Genomic DNA, 19937 nt, shown 5'->3' with positions numbered 1-19937 from the left:
AGCGGGGATGGGGAAGATCTGTCTCTAAATTCTTGGAGGGCTGGATGTGTCCTGAACCGAACTAGATGGACTGATGGTCAATAAAAAGCAGCCTTCTTGTAATGTCCTGTGTTCTGAGGTAGCATGTGTGCATTACATAGTCTTGAGAATGTGCTCCTAGGGAGATGGGCTGTATTTTGGATGTTCATTCTTGGTGACCGTATATCAGCTTCCATCCTTCTTACCTTCCTTTCTTCCACAGAATTTGTTTTCCAATGTTTTGCCTGCCCTATATAATTGCCTAACCTTTGGATGCTGTCAAAGGGTGGATTCACTAAATTCTGCTTAAATCTGTGGTGATCACAATTTTTCCATCACCATCGCTGCCAAGTTTAATCTTCTGCTATAGAGCAAAAACTTTAACTTGCTTTAATTCAACTCTTCTGACAAGGGGTATTAAATAGTGCAAATGAGATACTATGCTGTTCTCGCAGGACTAACAGCTTCTACTTCTTGTCTTTTTGCAGGCTGTTGTGTGTTGAGAATGGGGGGGGGGGAATATGGCAAATTACTGGGTCTTTGACCCTCAGTTTGTACAGCTAAAAATTTAAGGCTTGTGCTTATCAAGCTACATTGTTTCTTTTTGCCTTGAATCTTTTCCTATGAACAAGAGCTTCCAAGAGTGCTAAGGCAAAACTGAAACTGAGGAGGGCTTGAGGAGAGTTCTGGAGATAAGATGCAGTTCGTTTGTGAGAAGATTGTGGTTGTGTCCTTTAAAAAGATAGGGAAGTGTGGAGCTCGTGGTGCAAGCATCACCAGGTTGTACTGAGAATGTTACAGAGGATGCTATTCATTGAGCCCCAAGCCTAAGCAGTTCAGTGTTGGGGATGGAGCTGTTTTTTTTCCTTCACTTCTCCCTTTCGTGGCATGTAGAGTATTTGGGGAAAGAGAATGGGATCAGGAGATGTATCCTAGATGCCTGGGAAAGTAGGAGGTGTGAATACTCACCCCATTACCGGGAGAGACTGCAAGTGACATTTGTCAGTGAAAGGCCCTCCAGTGCCTTTCAACCAACCAATTCAGCCTCATTTCCAAGGTGAGAAATCATAAGCACAAAATAAAAAGGTAGATCTATACTTTTGCAGAGGTGACACTTTGAGAGTAAGTGCAAATCAAGTTCACAAAGAACATCTATGTTGCATTGAAAGTGCAAACATAGGCAATGGAGAAAAGAAGCAAAGCAGTGAATCATGCATACTGATCACAGGAAGCTTTTGTTAATACTTTCCAGGGACACACCAAGTTTGGGAATTCCTCATCTTAAAGTGAGAGGGAACCAGCTGCCAATCTCCTTTAGAAACTACCTAGTTCATTGCAAGACAGAGCAGTGCATCCGCCGGATGCACTGCAACCCTCAGGTAACATTCTCCTTTGGCTCCTGGGCCTCCTTTTTGACCCTGGGCCTGGGTACAAATTACCTCCTGTGATTCATGTGATACCTCCTGGGATTCATGTGGCAGCCTGCAGAGACATGAAACATTTTTTCCAGTTCTTAAAGTTCTTAAAGAATGGCAGTGTCTTTTCCTCTCCTGTCTGCTACTTGTCACAATTAAGAACCAGAGTGAGCATAACTCAGGCAATTTCCCCTCCCGCTCCCAATTGAGAATCAAGTCATGTCCTATCTACATAGTCCCATTCTGGTTCCTGCTTTTGGCTCATACTGCAATATGACCCAATCTTAAGAACAGGCTTTTATTTAAGACAACCATGTTTTGCCTGAGGACTATGAAAGTCTTGTGGGTATGTTACCAAGCAAACCTCCATGTTGAAAACCTGCAACAAGAGGGATCTTGAGCAGGCTTAGACTATATTCAGGTTTTTTAAATTGCATCCCCTAAATTTACCTCCCTCAGGTACACCCCAGACTGTAAATTTCATACTTGCCCAGTTCTAGTTGATGTACTACGTCTTCCTAACCTACCTAATTTCTGTGCTGGAGGCTACCTTCATGCCTTGCTCCCGTATACCCCACCTCACTGTGCTGCTTCATCTCCAGCTTGACAGCAGTCACAGGCTTGCAAATATTTTTCTCCCCTTTCACAGCCCTGGTACAATTATGATATGGTCTTGGGCAAACCTTAAGCTCTGATTATGGGTTGAGCTGATACCAATGAGACAAAATTGCAAGTGCTCACATGCACTTGCTGTTGTTGGCCTTTCTGTTGGGGGGGTGGGCACACACACTACTACAATAGCCCCAGATAGTCTGCAGTGTTCTTGATCATAAAGGGTAGCATGGAGAATGTCCTTCCTCTGGCAGAAGAGCCCACCCACTGGTAGAAGGACTGTTTTTCCAAGAAAAGGTAAAGTAAATAAATAGCATGTTTTGTCAGTAGGGCTAATGGCATGCTGTGTAAAAGAGGCCATTAAATGCAGTAAAACAAGAACTTGACAAGGTTTTGTGAGCTTGAAGTCTTGATTTTGAACAGACTGATTTTTCTCATCACCAAGCCATTCCTGATTCAGCAGCAGTTAATATATAGAATACAACAAGCAAGCCTAGCCACTGCTTTGCTGACATGAAAATGAAAAAGTGAATCAGCTTGGTGGTTGAAGTCCTTCCTCTATTCAACTTTGACTTTTTGGCAAGAATTCAGAGCAGGCAGACTTTTTTCCACGATGAGGTGATTATGGTTGAGCATAACAAAATACTTGAGGCTGTGAATCATTGATTCCTTCACTACCTATTACAGAGACAGTGGGGTAGAAGCCATGTATGAAGCCAGATCCTTTGCTTGTCTTTCCTGCTAGATTGTTTGACATAGGAAAGTGAAGATGTGATCATATGAAAGCTCTAGAAAGAGGGATTGCTAGCTGTGTCGAGTGATCTGTTGAAAGTACAGGTGTGCACCACTTAATGAACGGGATACATTCTCCGTTCCCTGTTTTGCGATCGGGTTGTTAAGCGAACATTCAACCCAATCTAGGGCCTTTGTGTCTGTAAACAGACACTCCCTGCCAGGACACTAGCTGGCTGCAGGGGCCACTGGAGACTGATGTCTCTTCTTTACATTAAGAACCTCTTTGTTGTGTAAGCAGACACTCTGCTGTGGGAGTCCTGACTGCCTCAATAAGAGCCTCTTTGTTGTGCTTTGACCATTGTTAAATATATGCGATCCATCATTGAGCAGAAGGTTGTTAAGTGGCGCTTGCCTGTACAGTGATGACAGTGGTTTCGTTGACAAGGGTTCCCATAAAATTCTTATGTGGATCAAACTCTAGTGTGGAAAGGGGCCCATACGAGGGGATCTACAGTGGGGAAATGCACATTCTGCAGTGTAGAAGCTTATTTTTGTGGAATTTTGCACTTTTAAAAACTTGGGATTGGAGTAGGAAGTTGGGGGAAGCAACTGTTACTGCAGAGGTTACAGGAACCTATTGGGGGCTGCTCCCAGTGAAGAAGTCCAAATCAGAGTTCCTGTAATTTCTGAGGCTCAGAAAGTGCTAACAGGACTTCCCCTATAGTCATGCAGATTAGAACTGTGATCTTGGTGATAGTGGGGTTTCTGGAATTCTGCTGAAACTACCAACCATTTCCTGTAGCCTTTTGGACTACTTATGTGGTTCCCTTCACAGTCCTTTTGAAAAGGTGGTTTGGCTTGCTCTGGTGGAATTAGTCATGCTTACACCTTAGGCTTATTCCACCATTTTCCCCCTCTTGTACATATTGAATTAGCAATGCTGCAAGTAACCAAGAGTCAATTAATGATTTTTGTCTGCCTGCTAAATGAGGCTGCTGGCTTTCAACATAAATGGTGGCAGTTAATTGTTAGAGTCCCTCTGAGACGATCCTTGCTGAAAAGTTCAGTGCTGTTATGGGTGGTTGCAGTTCATTAACCTAGCTTATCGTGGGTACTGTCTTTTCACTGGATGTGGGTTTATTTTCAGTGCTTCGTGAGATCTTGGAGTATGTTTGCAGTGCTGTGCCCTTAGCCAGCAGAAATAGAATTATGATAGAATTTGTGCCTGATGCAATCTATTTAGGCAATCGTGTCACTGAGTGTACACATTACAGTTAAGAGATAGCAGCTGAAAACAGTATGTGTGGCTGGAGTCCCCCTGGATCCTTGTGTTGCAGAACCAGCAACAGCAAATACTGCATCATTCTCATGATTGCTTTTGAAAGTGTGTGTTGCTCGAATGAGCAGTTGTAGTTGGACATACTGGTGATGTGAGATATGCAGAAGGCGAGGCCTGGTCTGGGGATGGTCTGCCTTATGGGAAATTAGATTCAGGCTCTGGAAGCATGTCTTGAGATGCAGGATCTGATGCAAAATACAGTTGGGAGCAGAAGTGTTGCTTGCATGTACCAACTTTGAAATTTTTTCATTTCGACTGGACTGTGCGGGTATTTCCCAGCTTGTGAGGCACTCTTGCATCGTCAGGGATGAGAGGGGGATTGCAGGTCCTGCTGCTTTGGGCAGTAGGTGGGTGCAAATGCTGAAAGGGCACTTAACTTTTTCCTCTGCTTGACAAAATAATTTTAGTGCCTCGGACAGAGGCAAAGCTGCAGAATAGAGGGACTTGTTGAGGAAAATTGACAAATGTGGGCATAGTTACACACACACTCCTTTTCTGTCATGCCATTCCCCCTTGCTTATTTGCATCCATACAGTCCCACATTTGCTTACAAATGTCTAATTTGACCAGAAAACTCTTCTGGATCATTCTTATCACTGTGACTTGCTTTGTGCCATGGTCTAAGCACGAGGTGTTCCTCTCAACCATCTACTACACTTGGGGGCAAAGGTTGCAGGGATGAGGGACAGTGCCCACTCTGTCTTTACAGGAGAGATTTTTTTTGAGGTGGCATACCTGGGATATTGCTTAGCTTTTCAGAAAGCAAACTACTGTATAGGCCAAAAGCCAAATACTTTGTCAGTTCAGAAGCTTGTGTGGTTCTGTTAAGTACTGGAAAGAGTTTGCCCCAACGCATATGCAAGCTGAGAAACGTGATAAGCTTCCCCTTGTTGATGGAGAGGCTTGGTCATGCTGGAAGTGGCCTGTTAATGGTTGTGTTTAATATCATGAGTTGGCTTCTTGTGTCAAAAGAAACTGGAAATTATGTGATAAGAAGTCTCCTGATGTATTCTGTCAGGCAGCCTGCATTAACTTTTGTCTAAACTTCCCGGAGGAACAGCACTGCTTGGTTTGCATAATTGTGTTATCCCTTGATGGGTGACCCGTCTGATGAGTTGTCTGTCTAAACACTGGAAGCAATTAACATGAAGATGTTGATTCACCCAGTCCCTAGTAGCCAGGAATCCAGTTCCACAGAGTTCTGCTCTGTCTTAGGTGCTGATGGCATAGAATAGATCTGAATCTAAATGTGTTTAAACTGTCCTAAGAAACTCTAGGTTCCTCGGGGTCTTCAGTGGGAAGGTGGAGAATCTTTTCTAAAAGGTTGTGACATGCAGCTTCAGGGGCCAACCTCATTCTGGGGCTAAATGCACTATATGCAAGATAAATTGCAAGGCCCAACAGACATACCTCAGAATCCTTGGCATTGTGCTGGAGTTGAACTGCTTCTGCTTCAAAAGGAGTTTTTGGTGGTAGAAAGTTTGAAATTGACTGTCTTGGGCTGTTCAGTGCCACGGTTTCCAGAATCCTACTTGAACTTTGGGACCATGCTAAGTGTTGCCAGGGGCATATCTCGATGGCACCGTAGCGATCATAGTGCCACGGGGACCCAGGGGCTTGAACACTTACCAGAGAGGTTGCGCTGGTGTCTGGCAGCGACTGGAAGACTCACAACCCCCTCTGCAAGCCTACCAATGGCTCTACAGAGCTCCAGTTGGCTATCAGAGCCCAGTTCTGGTTTCCGATCAGAGCTCTGATTGGAAACTGGAAGTGGGCTCTGATCAGCAATCTTGGAAGAGATTTGTGTGAATTGGCCTAAATAAAAGACTTGGAAGGATTCCGTCTTGCTATTGCAGTTCCCCTCCCACTCTGTCTAAAGTCCACTATTATGTGTAAGTTGCCCACCATTACGTGTAGTCCTCCCAGTGGCATCACTAGAGAGGTAGAGGTGCAAACTTTACTGGGTGATGCACTCAGGAGAGGGATGACACCACCACTGGCCAAAATTGTGAAAATCTTAGTATATTTGAATATCAGTCAATGTTGGCAACCTTCAGTCTCGAAAGACTATGGTATCGCGCTCTGAATGGTGGTTCTGGAACAGCTTCTAGTGTGGCTGAAAAGGCCAATTCGGGAGTGACAATCCCTTCCACACTGGGAGCAAGTGCAGCCTGTCCCTGGTCTATCTCCCTGGCTATGGCCTTCCTTTGCCTCAGTCTGTTGGCCAAGTGTCTCTTCAAACTGGGAAAGGCCATGCTGCACAGCCTGCCTCCAAGCGGGCCGCTCAGAGGTCAGGGTTTCCCACTTGTTGAGGTCCACTCCTAAGGCCTTCAGATCCCTCTTGCAGATGTCCTTGTATCGCAGCTGTGGTCTACCTGTAGGGTGCTTTCCTTGCACGAGTTCTCCATAGAGGAGATCCTTTGGGATCCGGCCATCATCCATTCTCATGACATGCCCGAGCCAACGCATGCATTGAATATCAGTCAGTGCATAATATAATGCAGAATGCAATGAAATAAACTGTGTTGAAATAGCTCTATTGTATCAAAAGGTATATCTGCCTTACGTAACGAAAAATGGATTTGCTTTTCACTTGAGGTTGGCACAAGAGAACTAAAATATTTTTCTAACTCTAAACTGGCTGCCTTCACTTCTGCCAAGGTTCATTCCTCCAGCAACTGAGTCTGGATCTACCCAAAGGGGTGTGAAGCCCTGTCCTACCTGGTCCTGTCCATACCTGCTCAACATTCAAAATCTAGGAAGGAGGGAAATCACACTTGAAGCTCCCTTGGCAGTTCTGTATATTTGTACATGTCTCCATCCCCACTCCAGTCAGATGTTGTATACCTTGTGAATTCAGACCTTTTATAAGATGTAAGAATGGCTTCAGGGTGGGGTGCATTGGGGAAAGAGCCAGTTGATGGGCCTTCATGCAGCCCTAGATACTTGACTGGATGTTCATGGAATGGGTAGTAACAACCTAGAAATGAAATGGTAGGGGTTCCATGGCAAATTCTGGGATAAGTGGATAGGGTATGTTTGCAGGATTAGGGAGTGAGTTTTCGATATTTTGAGTAATGGCTGCAAGCAGGCCCAAAGTTGTGCCAAAAGGAAGCAGCATCTTTGCTATGCTTCTGGGAAGGGAGCTTGCTTTTTAGCTGCATAATCATAACACAATTTAAATCTCAAGACACCTGATGGGATTGCTTTTTCTTTCTCTCCAGGCCTCAGTTTGATTGACCAATGTGTATCTCCGGGGATAATGTCGGAAACTAAACCCGCCACTCCCCGTCCATTCCAGTTGTTACAGACTCATATGATGCAACGGCCCCACTTCAGGATTCAAAAAACGCTGCTCTTAAGGCTGTCTAGATGATTGTTGTTGCTTTGGTCGTGTTTTATGCGAGCAGAAGCCTTCTCCAAGGTTTACGGCTGACTCTCGAACAGCACATCCCGTGTTTGCTGCAAACCTTGGGGGCGAGCAACATGGGCAATTCCTGTGTGTGTCGAGAAGACAGCGGTGCAGAAGATAATGCAGAGTCCCGGAGTCATCAAGCAGAGAACAGCAGAATACCTGTACCTGAAGCAAGAAGCCAGCTGCGGGACCCAGTGAGGCCCCCCCGGCGGGGGCGGGGGCCACATGAACCAAGGAGGAAAAAGCATAACGTGGATGGATTAGTACTTGACACTCTGGCAGTAATTCGGACGTTAGTAGACAAGTAAGTACCCCTTGAAGAGCAGTATTGCAGTGAATGAACCTTCCTTCCCTTGCAAACTCCTGTGCTGCATTTGTGAAAGCTATGATGGAATAGCCTCCCACACTGGCATGCTCTTGGGATCGTTCCTCAGAGAGCATGGGGGGGGGGGGCTGTGTCAGTAATCAAAAACCTTTGTGGATGTTTCAGAAGAGATCCATGACTGCAGTGCTAAATTCCCTCCACCTCTGCTCTTCCCCCTTCAGTGTGAATACTCCCTGGGCAGCTCTCTTTGAAATTCATCTCTTGTTTCAGTGAAACTCAGCTGAGACCTGTAACCTAACCCAGTCTAGTTTGGTTGAGCCACCATCTCTGCAGTGCTCAGTGCCTGTCGAATGCAGGTGAAGCCAAATAGCAAACTGTCTCTGCACCCTGTTCCCACTCAAAAACAAAAGATGCTTCTAGGGTGCTGGATGAGGAAGATCAGGGTAGTTTTGCTGCCTTCTGACAGCAAGCTCAACGCTCCTTGCACAGCATTGCTGCACTGTGTGATGCCTGGGTCTGGAGGTGATGCAGTGGTGTTAGTGCTGTTGGGGTAGTTACTGGTGTGGAGATTCCCTTAAGATTGGTCCTTGGTGATATGCCATTGGTCAACCCTTGTAATCTGTTCTGCCAGGGTAAAAGATGGGGCAGAGTACACTGAGGGGACAGTTTCTAGGGGAGATTGGTCCTTGAATACTTTCCTAACTTGGAATTTGAATGTTTATCTCTGTTTGTATGTATCCGAGTGTGCCTCTGCTTATTCTACTGTGGAGTATACCTCTGCAGACACAGGAAGAACAAGTCATGGAAATCTGTCATGGGAGTCAATGGGATAAAAATCTCAAGATTAGTTCATACATGTCTGTAACTATCCCCTCATTTATTTATTTTTTTGCTGTATCCCAACTGGTGTCTGAGCTAGAGCTAAAGTATCACTAGCATGCCATTTTTTGATAACATTTTCAAAATTTTGACTTAAATATTTTTTCTGAGTTTAAAAATAATGCATTTCTTCAGTAACTGCATAGGATAATTATGACAAGTTTTAGCAAAATCTAAGAACCTGAAATAGAAAAATATTGATGATTTAACATGGAATGACCTGCCTTTTGGTTTTATGCTGCAGCTACGTGTGACTTATTTGAGAGTCAGTTTTACTGAACTCCCTAGGACTAGCTTCTGGACAAACATGCATCTGATTGGTCTCTTGGTGTTCCTCTGACCTAGACCGAAGAGTAAGAGCTTGTTCCAAATGGAAATCACTGTCTGGCACAGTCCTTTCTCATTCTTCCTGACCATCTTTCCACACACAGAGAAAGGCACACTTTTGTGCCTCTGAATTGTTCCTTCATGCTATGGCTATGTAATGCCCACTTCCCTGCATGTTTAAATTGAATTTGAAGTGTTCATAGAATCAGAGTTGGAAGCAGTCTTCAAAGTCTTCTAGTCCAGACAAGTTGGAGGCTTGTCTTTATTTTATTTTGGCGATGTTGGGGGAGCTTGAACCCCCAATGCTTGATTCTTGATTTTGGAAAACTCTTGGTCCTGTTGATGCTTTTTCATAAGCAAAACTTGTCTGGTTGCATGTTTAAAATCATGCGCTTTTCTAGGGATTTTCTTTAAATTCTAGTGGCTTGTTTATTTTTAGAAACTGTGATATCAGGGGAAGAAAGTCAGCATAGTGAAAGAGGGTGGGGGTGGCAGACAGTTGGGGAAAGAGTGTTGCAGACAAGCAAACTGCAGGAGCTGGAGGGAGGGATGAGGGCATTCAGTTCAAATAGAGTAGTAAGTAAGACTTACCTGAAAATTTTACTTCCTTCGTAGTGCAGCTATATTCTTTAAAAATTCATGACATTTCCTTTCCTGATTTTGAAATAGTTTTTCTTCATTGCCAGTGTTGGTATCTTTGTTGTATCTTAATCTCGACAAGGGCGTTGACAGTTTCCTCCTTGCGTTATTATCTAGGCCATCTCTGCCGTTGAAAATGTTCTTTCATAATTCCTTAGTGTTCACCCTTTGCTGCATGTCAGCTCTGGATCTCTCATACCAAGCTCTGACAAGGAACAGAGCTTCTGTGGGCCCAGAGCATAGTCGGAAAGCTCATCATGAAGCCGAGTTGGTCTGATTGTGGTCAGTGTCTGGATAGGAGACCATTTGGGAACACTGTGTGTACCATGTTGACTTTCTGTAATCCTGTACTCATGCTTCTGATACTTTTTTAATACCTGCATGCAGGGTTTTACATTTGTCTTCCTGTTATTTGTATTACTCATGTGATCAAGTTGGTCGGAACAGAATCCTAATTCTGTCTTTCAGGCATTTGGAAGTAGCTATTGTAGTCATTTCTGTAGTTATTCAAATCATGTGCTCTTTCTCTTTTCAACATTCTCAGGTAAAAAAGCATCAGTTATCCCGACAGCTCTATGAGGCAGATTAGACTGAGAATTAGTCAGTGATCCCAAACACCTCCATAGCTTCCGAGATGAGCAGAGCTCTGAACTCGGGCCCAGAATTGCACACTGTTCATCACACCATAATGACATTGGTAAAGGAGCATGTCATAGTAGTTTTCTGCTAGTGAAAGTGCTCCGTAAAATTCTCAGCTAACTAACAAAGTGGTAACATTGGTTATTTAGCACACTTCTGTCCTGCTTTTCAATCCAAGTGGCTGAATCACCATTTCCAAACAAATGAAGCACCATACAAAAATAAAAACCAGCAATTGTATCACAGGTACATGTCAGACAAACACCAGCTGCTAAATAAATTGCCAACTCGGATCTTGTTAAGCATACGTTTTAGCTGGGCAACCACAGATACTTCCTTGGAGGCTGTGAACGATCTCTATTTCAGATGCCAGTTTGGTACTAGTCATTTGCTTTGGTCATCCTCATGAATCTTAGTAGGAGTGTGACCCCACTGTGTGGAGAGTGATCACACTCAATTATTTTCAGCACCATCACTCACAGAGTAGTTGGCTAGGTTGGGAATTGGAGGCCCGGTGCTCCTTCAACTCCAGCTTGGTCAGACGAGTTCCAGAAGGTGGTGCTCTGAGGCTGTTTTGTAGGGTGACATTTATGTTGTGGGGTTCTGCAGGGCTCATGCTTTTCATCATTTGCATAAAGCCACTTTGGAGATCATTTTGGAGTGAAGCATCCTCAGAATGAAGATTACTTCCAGCTCAACTTTTTTCTTTCATTGAAGTCAGGTGAAGGTGCTGAGCAGATGCCTGCAGTTGGTAGTAAACTGGAACTTGGTCTGGACAAGAAGAACATGCTGATGGCAAGTGGTCTGTCTGGCTGAGGAGGATGAGATTAAGTCTTTCCTGGATGGGGTTACGTTTCCCCTAAAAGATCAGCTTAGCAGTTGAGGAGTTCTGTTAAAGCTGGGCCTTATTATAGATGCCCAAGTGGCTTCAATGGCTCAGCTTTTTTCCAGCTTTGGCCACTATGCCAGGTGTGACCCCCCCCCCCCCCCGGGCAGCTGTCACCTGGCTACTGTTATCCATTTGAGAGTAAGCTCCAGGTGTGATGTGTTGTATCTGGAGCTGCCTTTAAAGACCTGATGTAAACTTCAGTTGGTTCAGAATGTAGCAGCTAGACCGCTTCCTGACACAGGTTACGCAGGGCACATCATTTGCAACCTAAAACCTAGAAACCATTTTGCTGGTTTCCAGCGTGTATCTGGGCTCAGTTCAAAGTGCTATTCTTACCCAGAACCCATAAAGCCCACTTCTGCTTGTGACATCGCACGGACAGCTTTGTTCCCATACAAACGTGCCCTGAATCTGAGATCAGTAGGAGACCTTTTCCACCTTCAGAAATTAAGCAGATAGGGGCTGGAGATCCAGGGCTCCCTGCCTATGGAGCGGGGTGCTTTCTCTGCATGTGTGTGCTTTGTGCACATACGCACTGTAGAGTTATGTGTCCTTGGTGCTAGGTAAAAATGTTCTTGCGTGCCCAGGCATTTCAACCTGCCATATTGTTAGTGGGTTTGTTCCTTTTAGAATTTTTGCATTATCTGTCAGCATGTTGAGTGCTGCTTTTTAGTTTGTTGTCTATTGCTGCAGAATTACTCTCTGTTCTGTTGGTTCTGTTCTATGTCTGTTTTGTATCACAAACCATCTCATAATCCTTTTGATGAGGCAAGGTTTAAATATATGAAATCAATATTGGCCAGCTGAGATATTGCTAGCTGCTTGGCTAAGTTACTTCTGGCCACTAGATACAGTATATGTAAAGTAGAAAATAAACGTTTCACCCCCACCCAAAGGGGCTGTGTAGGTCTCAGATTTTTCTATGCTTTTGCAGTATGTTCTTCTTTCTGTCTACTTTGTCATTCAGCACTTCTCAACATTCATAACCCAGCTGCTGTGAAATGCTTCACTTAAATTCTAGTGTGGTATTTAGTGTACCACTAGTTTTCTTCAGCTGTTAAATTGAGGTTGGACAGCTTGAAGCGCTCATGGCTGCAAAGGAACTTTTAAAAACCCACTTTTGCAAAGTATCCTTGTGCCACATGGCAGACTCTCCTAAGGCAATTTTCACTCCTCCCATCACCTCTGCAGCTTTCCTCTGTTGCTTGTGGTGATTGCTGATACTTGGTCTCCAGTCTTGCCTGGAGACCTTCTGATGCATGCATGCATCCCTTCTGATGCATTTCTCAAATAACACTTATGGCAGAACGAAACACAAGACTCTTGCTGCAAATGACAGCCCAATGTTGCATTTGTCTATAACATCTGTGTCCCATGCCTTGATGTCTTTATGCTGTGTATTCATCAGTTCTCTTTTGGTGGAATGAGGGGCATGTGTGGGAAGCTCAGGGAAAAAAGGGCACAGCACCTACTGCAATACTACCCCATGCTCTTCCCATTCCCAATGGTTGGTGGGAACCAGTTGATGGGGGCGGGGTAATTTGGAGATTTTTTAGGTCTGTTGTTATCAGCTTGATAGGGAAGCTGAAGAAAAAGAGGCCACCTTGGAAAATTTCCTTCACTGAACTGTAAAAGGCCTTTCAAAATCTGAGCGATTCTCATTTATGTGAAGTCAAAACAGTAGTGACAACAGTACTTTTTGTATCTTGCAAGTATTTTGTGATCTTTTGTGTTCCCTTAGGCATCTGGTGGGCCATTGTAAGATACAGGAAACTGGACTAGACGGGCCCTGGGCCTGATCCAGCAGGGCTTTTTTATGTTCTTGTAAAAACAGTTGTTTTTGTATTTCTAGACATGTTGTAAACTGCCTTGGATCCTTTTGGGGAAAAAGGCAGGATAGAAATAGTTAGAATTGGGTCATCAGGGGAAGCATGGCTATTTTTCTCTCCCCCCCCCCCCCACAATAAATTGAGTCCAGACGGAAAATGGGGGGGAGGGGATTTATTAAAAGGGCTGGATGCACAAAGCAAATAAACAGGGAGGGAATGCAGAGACTGAAAAACAAAAAGCAAATCAAAAATAGAAACAGAACTGACCAAGATAGGGGGTTGATTAAAAAAAGGCAAACACAGAAGAATTACTAATAATCGCTGAACGCATCTTTCTGGATGTCTTATTTTGAGCTACTTGTCCTAACCAGGAGAAGGGTGTGGGGGTTTCATGTGTTGCATTTCTCTGAGGAGTGGTGGGCTTTTCTCTAATACACCTTCACAGTGCATCTGACAACAAACTAGCAGCAACAGCCAAGAGCATCCTTGAAGTGAAAACAACAACAAAAAACTAGGTTTGCTAATGTCGTTGGGTTATCTAATTCAGGGGTGTCCAAAGTTTTTGGCAGGAGGGCCACATCAGCTCTCTGACACTATGTTGGGGCTGGGGGAAAAAAAGAATTAATTTACATTTAAAATTTGAATAAATTTACATATGTTTACATAAGTGAATATATTAAAAATGAACTTATATGAATGAATGAAGGTCTTGCAATAGCTCAAGGCCTATACAAGTCCTTGCACAAAGCAAGGCTGGCCTTTTCTTTGCTGCCACTACTGCATCACAGACATGACAAAGCAAGCAGTGGAGGGAGCCCTCATCCCACAGCTCATGCGAGAGGTCAAACAGTCACCCTCACTCTGAGAGCAGTTGCGTTGGGCCAGTGTGGGCTCCAACAAATCTCCAGAGGGCCAGAGGCTCATTGGAGACTGGAGGCTCCCTGAGGGCCACATTGAGAGGCCTCAAGGGCTGCAAGTGGCCCCAGGGCCAGGGTTTGGGCACCCCTGATCTAGTTGGATAAATTAGGGCCAGCTGTGCTCTTTCCCATTCCTTGACGTAGTCAGGTGGGTTGTGGGTTGGGCTGCCTAGTTAGTTGGCAGATGTCTATCGGTTGGAAGGTTGGTCAGTCTCTGAGGAACTCTGGATATGAAGACACAGACTACATAATACTTGTCTGAGATGCCACATGGCTCCTCTGTAATGCTAGGTAAGGCTGCTGCAGAAAGATGTCTTAATTGCTTAGGATGCTGAGACTTCACATACATTTTTGGAGGGACCACAAAGGTCTACAAGTAGAGAAAAATGAGGGGCACTCAGCGGATTTGTGGCATGCACCTCTTCACATATTGGCTGCCATAAGCAGGGTTGAAGAAATGTGTTAATGATGGCAAGACCTGAAGGAGAAACACAAAATAGGTCTTTAAATAGAAGCTTTGTGTTGGAACATTTCATTCTTGGTTTTAAGGTGTCGTCTGTCTTATTGAACATGTAGTTGTGGACATAAATTTTACAACAATCTACATCTAAGTATAGCGGTTGTCCTGGTGCCAGAGTTCAGGTCAGGGTGCAATCTGCTCTGAAAGAGAACAGTTCCCCATTTCCCTCCTGTTCCATTAACGTTGCTTTTTAAAAACATTTTAGACTGGGCTCAGGCTTCTTGATTTTGTAGAATACCTTTGAATACCGTTAGGCACTATATGCAAATAAGTGTTTTTGCACTTGTGTATTGGACAGTTTCAGATTCCTAAAAAGCATGGTCATTGTTGGCAGTAATTTAGGGAATCCCTGGATGCAATAAGGGGTTTCTATTGTTTCATTTTTGCTCCAGCAGATCATAGCACCCCAAAGTTGGTATGCTCTCCACTGTGCATGCAACTCTGTTGCAGCTTTTCAAGAGAACCGATCCCTGGATGTCAGTCTGTGCATCTAGCAAAATCATGTTTAAGTCAGTTACTGTGTAATTCAGTTACTGTGATCTATATCATACAAAACTGTATCTTACTGTCTGGAGTGGGTCATGAATGTTTCCCGCTGTGACTATAGGACTTGGCTATTCTAAAACCAGTAATAGGAAACCTAAGGAACTGCATCACTGTTTAACTTAATTCAATGTGCGCTGATGGGAGTGTACGGGCTTTAATAATGATTAACATAACTTTTCCTCCCCCTCCCCTGTTTTCAGTGACCAGGAGCCTCCTTATTCTATGATGACTTTGCATGAAATGGCTGAAACAGGTATTTCCACTTTTTTTTTTTTGTGGCACTGCAGTTTCAATTTATAGAAAGATAATTTAGCTCTGTAAAGAAGCTTAAAAGTTGTATGATTTATTTCCTGGGGATGAGGCAATTTACAGTCATTATCCAAATAAAACCACTACTCGACAATGAGCTCAGTAAAATTGTAATTAGCTTAATATGTGTACCCGTCTAATCTCTCTAAATTTATGAGGTATGTTTTTGCAAAATCAGCCTGCCAGCTGCTTCAGGGCTCAAGCTTAACATTTTTTTGCAAGGAGCTAGAGAACAGGCCTTGAAATAGCGAAGGGAACAGCTGTGCAGTCCGCTTCCAAATTAAAAGGGAAACTGTAATTGTAGACTGAGGAGTCTCATGAGTGGAGCAGGGAGTACCCCTCAAATGTATGTTGCTGCTTCCAAACCACTCTTTCCAGCCTGCTGTCCTTCTTGAGCATTCTATTTGAATTGCAGAGATTTGGGACCCTCTGCTTTGATGCTGTTCCAACTTGTGACTGTAGTCTTAAGGGCTGATTTGCATATTGCTTGATAGATTGCAACTCATGTGTGAATTGTATCCACTGAAAATTGTGTCCGAAGGTGGAATATCTGCTTTGTACTTAGAGGTTTCTGAGTCTAGCCCCACTATCACTAGTTAAAAGCATTTTGGGTAGCCAACTCTTAAATCATTGCTTAATATTGCAGTGATTGCGTAATTATAGCTCGAGTGTGAACTTGCCCTAATGGTATTCCCTGGAGCAGTGAATATTTGCGCTGTCTCCAGTAGCTGTTAGCTTTATCCTATTCATTGCTGGCTAGACTAGCAGCTGATTATAAGGTGCGACTGAGATGAATTGTACAAATGAATTTTTCATATGCTATTGAAACTGTACTTGTGACCAGTATGTGGTGACTATTTGTTTCCATCTATTCGTGCCAGTCTATGACAGTTGCCTGAGCCTCTGCTTTTATGGTTGACAGATGAAGGCTGGCTGGAAGTTGTCCAATCCTTAATTAGAGTTATTCCTTTAGAAGATCCCCTGGGACCAGCTGTTATAACTTTGCTGCTGGATGAGTGTCCACTGCCAACAAAAGTAAGTTAAGCAGGCACATGTATTTGATAGCCTAATTGCAGCCCAGCGCCTGCTACAACAGAGCTGGTTTTGATGCAATGCTTTCTGTCAATACAGAGCTTAAACGCATAATGAGATCTTGGTTTCCCTAGAACTTCAAATTTTCAGTTTTGCTCTTGAACCTTTTGTTCAAGATGTGCAGTTGATACAAAACTGATAAGTTTTGAACAAAAGGTTCAGAGCACAGCTGAAAATCCACTCAACAAAAAGCATGTCAGTGAAACTGACCCCAAATTAATCAATGGTCAGTGCCCCATCTGTAAGGAGAATTGTTGGTTGTTTGTTTATTTAAAGAATTTTTATACTGCTTTTCTTAAAACCCAAAGTGGTGTACAAAAAACCTAAATACATCAACATCAAAATAATATTGTATTTCTAATAACTTGAAGTTGTGTTTGTTTTTTCCATTTCGGAGAAATCATTAGGAACCCCACCACCACTAAATAAATCCTTGTTTATGTAGGGCTGCTAACTGCTAACCCAAATAGAGGAGCTCATAACTGATGCCTTCAAAATTCACATGTGCTTTATCACTTTGTAAAGATGTTGATATTATCCATTTTGTGCCCTGTCAATACCCTGTCAAATCAGGTGGTACCACAGTACTGATTTGACTCACCACTGATACTGGATCCACCTTTAAATGCCTTGTAACAAGGCACCAAAATCCAGTTTCCTACTTTATGCTGTTAAATATAATTTCATTTCATTAGATTCCATTATTCACCCCATCTAGTGGCTGAATGCAATATAATGTCTATCAATGCAGTCTGAGTGACAATGGGGGAACAAAAAACCTGGAAAGCTTAAAGCTGTGTTTCCACTGTTTTGCTATCCACTATGAGTTCCAGAACGGAATCCCAGTGGATAATGAGGCACGACCTATATAGAATTTGTGTCCATAAATTATTTCCATGTTCACTATGCATCACATAAGGAAGTCCATAGCAGGAGTGCTGAAGTAGATAGTTATTTTTTTTCTTTTATGATCATGTATTGTTTAGCCAGCTTTGTATAGGTAAGTCATAACATCACAGTTGTTCACCTGAAAAAAGTGGTGCTATAACATTCTTGTTGAACCTGTGTGGGCGGAGGGACATTCTTCAGTGAGCCTTCCCTATTCTTGTAATTGTAAAAAGAGTTAAAGCCCTGGTTCTGATATAACCATAACAATACATGAACAAGCCTAAAGGGTCTCCAGGCTTGTGTCATCCTGTCATCTCTTACATGCAAGAGAGGTCAAAACACTTTTGTTTTCATTTTACAAAAAACTACAGTTTCATATTTACATATGAATTTGGATCCTTTGTTACTTTGGTAGACTTGGAACAAGTCAGACTTATCAGACCATAGTTTGATCTTGTTTTGATATCCTAGCTTTGTTCTAAACTCTAGGTAATTACAAATCACTTTTCTCTGAGCATGTAATGTCAAAATGTGGTTTATGCTTAAAGAGAAAGTGCAAGCTTTTATTCAGCTCTTCCTGAATTTGAGAGGAGAAAAGTGCCCACAGCTTCCTCGGTCTCATTCATTCAGTGCCATGCAATGGTTTAGTGTTATAGCTGAAATCTTGCAGAAAGGTTTTTGGGGTTTCTTTTGGCCAATATACTTAAATTTACTTGTTTTAAAATTATCTCATGGACTTCAGCTACACATTTGCGTGTTAGTGATTTCAAGATTGCAGCTTAATTTTAAATGATTTTTTTCAAATAAACTGGCCATCTCCTTAGAACACAGTAGTGGGGAAATAAGCTCTTCAGACTCTATGTATCAATTATTTGACACTTTTAAGTGCGTGTCTCTGGTCCTCTCAGACATTTTTAAGTGCGTGTTTCTAGTCCTCTCAAGATGAAAGCTGTTAGAAACAAAGATGCGCAAAAGGAACCTCGCTTTGTTTTTCACACTTGATGATTGCCAGTTTCTTGTGTGGAAGATTCCTTAAATTTTGATCAGTGTTTTGGGGACAAACTTTTAATGAGTCTGTGTTGAGCATAGGAGAAGGGAATTTGCCCCTTGGTGTTACTGTATTGTTCAATAACATGATTTGAGCCTGCCCTATTCTCTGAGGTCATCTAGAGAGATGCTCCAGCGTACTGAAGTATAGCTGGTGGGCACATGGAAGGGGATCTTCTCTTTGAAGTGCCCTGGAAGATCCCCCGAGCCACCCCTGCTATATTATTTGACACCTTTCTAAAACTGATCTAATCAGGTTGGCTTCTAATCCCAGCTGATGGTTTGATGGTTTTGTTTTGCCATCTCTGCATCTTGAGATTTTTCTGTCTTTTTTATTTTGTAATTTTGTTTTTGAGTGTGTTTGTTTGTTTCTGACTGCTTTGTCAGTGACCTTGAATGTTTTGTGAAAAGGTGGTGTATATCTGTTTAAGTAAACTTTCCTGTTTAGGATGCACTGCAGAAGTTAACAGAAATATTAAGTTTGAGTGGAGCTGTTGCTCGGCAGGATGCCTGTCAGCCAGCCAAACATCGAAACACAACTGCAGTACTGGGCTGTTTGGCAGAAAAGCTTGCAGGTAAGGTGTCTAAGTGAGCGCTTATCTTTATGTAACATTGTGGGGATAGGCAATTTACTAATCCTATACCTGGCTACCTAGCAGTAAGCCTTACTGCATTCAAAGGGGCTTAATCCTAGGGAACAGTGCATAGAATTGTTCCATAGGATTGTGGTTCTAGGCTCTATTGTCTCTACTCTTTTCTCTCCACATTATCTTGGAAAAATCTTTTGCTGGTATTTAGTAGTCATATATAATGCATGTATGAAGTTCAGTTTTTTCATTTAAATCAGTGAGTCTTTTAAAGTGCTTAACTTGGGTAGCATTGTATCCACTTACCTCCAGTTTGTCAGTGGTGACCAGAGAATGCCTCTTTGAAAATGGCTCCAGGCTGTGTCATGTGTTGGCAAATGGAATCGGTGCTCTGGGATATGAGGGGGAGTATCTCATATGAACATACAACCCACTGTGCCTCCCCTGAAAAAAGGAGGACATATCTTAAAAGGATGTGCTTACTCTGCCTCTCCAGAACCGGAAACTTGGAAGCTGAGGCTTGCTGGTTGCTAGAAATGATGGTTGTGGATCTCTTGCTGTACCCAGTGAACCTCTGGCTACTAGAGGTTGGGGCTGTCATTAAGGTGCAGCTCTTGTCATTGTGCCGCATTGTGAATTTTCCTGTGGCATCTGAGATCTTTCTTGGTATTTGGGAACCACTGACAATCCATTAACGTTAAAACAAAAGCAAAGTTTTCATTTGGTCTTGCATGATTTCTGCAAACAAGGTATAAAAACAAGGTATGATATGATAAAAACAAGGTATAGTGGGGATTTTAGAAATGACTTTTTCAAAAGTTAATGCAGCAGCTTCGATGCACATGTTTCATTTTTAGTGTTCTTGCAGGCCCTGCAAGTATAGGTTTACTCAGCCCAGGAATCTTGGAATACTTATTGCAGAGCTTGGTGAGTGTTAAAAATAAAGTAGTATTTTAAACTGTTGCTTCTT

At 43.0% G+C, this 19937-nt stretch overlaps 1 protein-coding gene across 1 annotated transcript in view; it reads left to right on the top strand.

The window, feature by feature from the left end:
- The window catches only part of RSPRY1 (ring finger and SPRY domain containing 1), a 41923-nt gene that overhangs the window by 3965 nt on the left and 18021 nt on the right, over positions 1-19937 (top strand). Inside the window, exons 2-6 of the mRNA XM_066637023.1 lie at positions 7344-7838; positions 15245-15297; positions 16276-16388; positions 18829-18955; positions 19836-19894. Of these exons, the coding sequence (XP_066493120.1) occupies positions 7492-7838; positions 15245-15297; positions 16276-16388; positions 18829-18955; positions 19836-19894 (699 nt within the window). The 5' untranslated portion in view covers positions 7344-7491. The remainder of the gene's footprint in view (positions 1-7343; positions 7839-15244; positions 15298-16275; positions 16389-18828; positions 18956-19835; positions 19895-19937) is intronic.

The sequence above is a fragment of the Tiliqua scincoides genome, chromosome 9 (assembly GCF_035046505.1).
Source record: "Tiliqua scincoides isolate rTilSci1 chromosome 9, rTilSci1.hap2, whole genome shotgun sequence".
Lineage (NCBI taxonomy): Eukaryota > Metazoa > Chordata > Lepidosauria > Squamata > Scincidae > Tiliqua > Tiliqua scincoides.
Note: the sequence above shows the minus strand (reverse complement) of the source record. Positions and strands in the feature narration are given on the sequence as shown.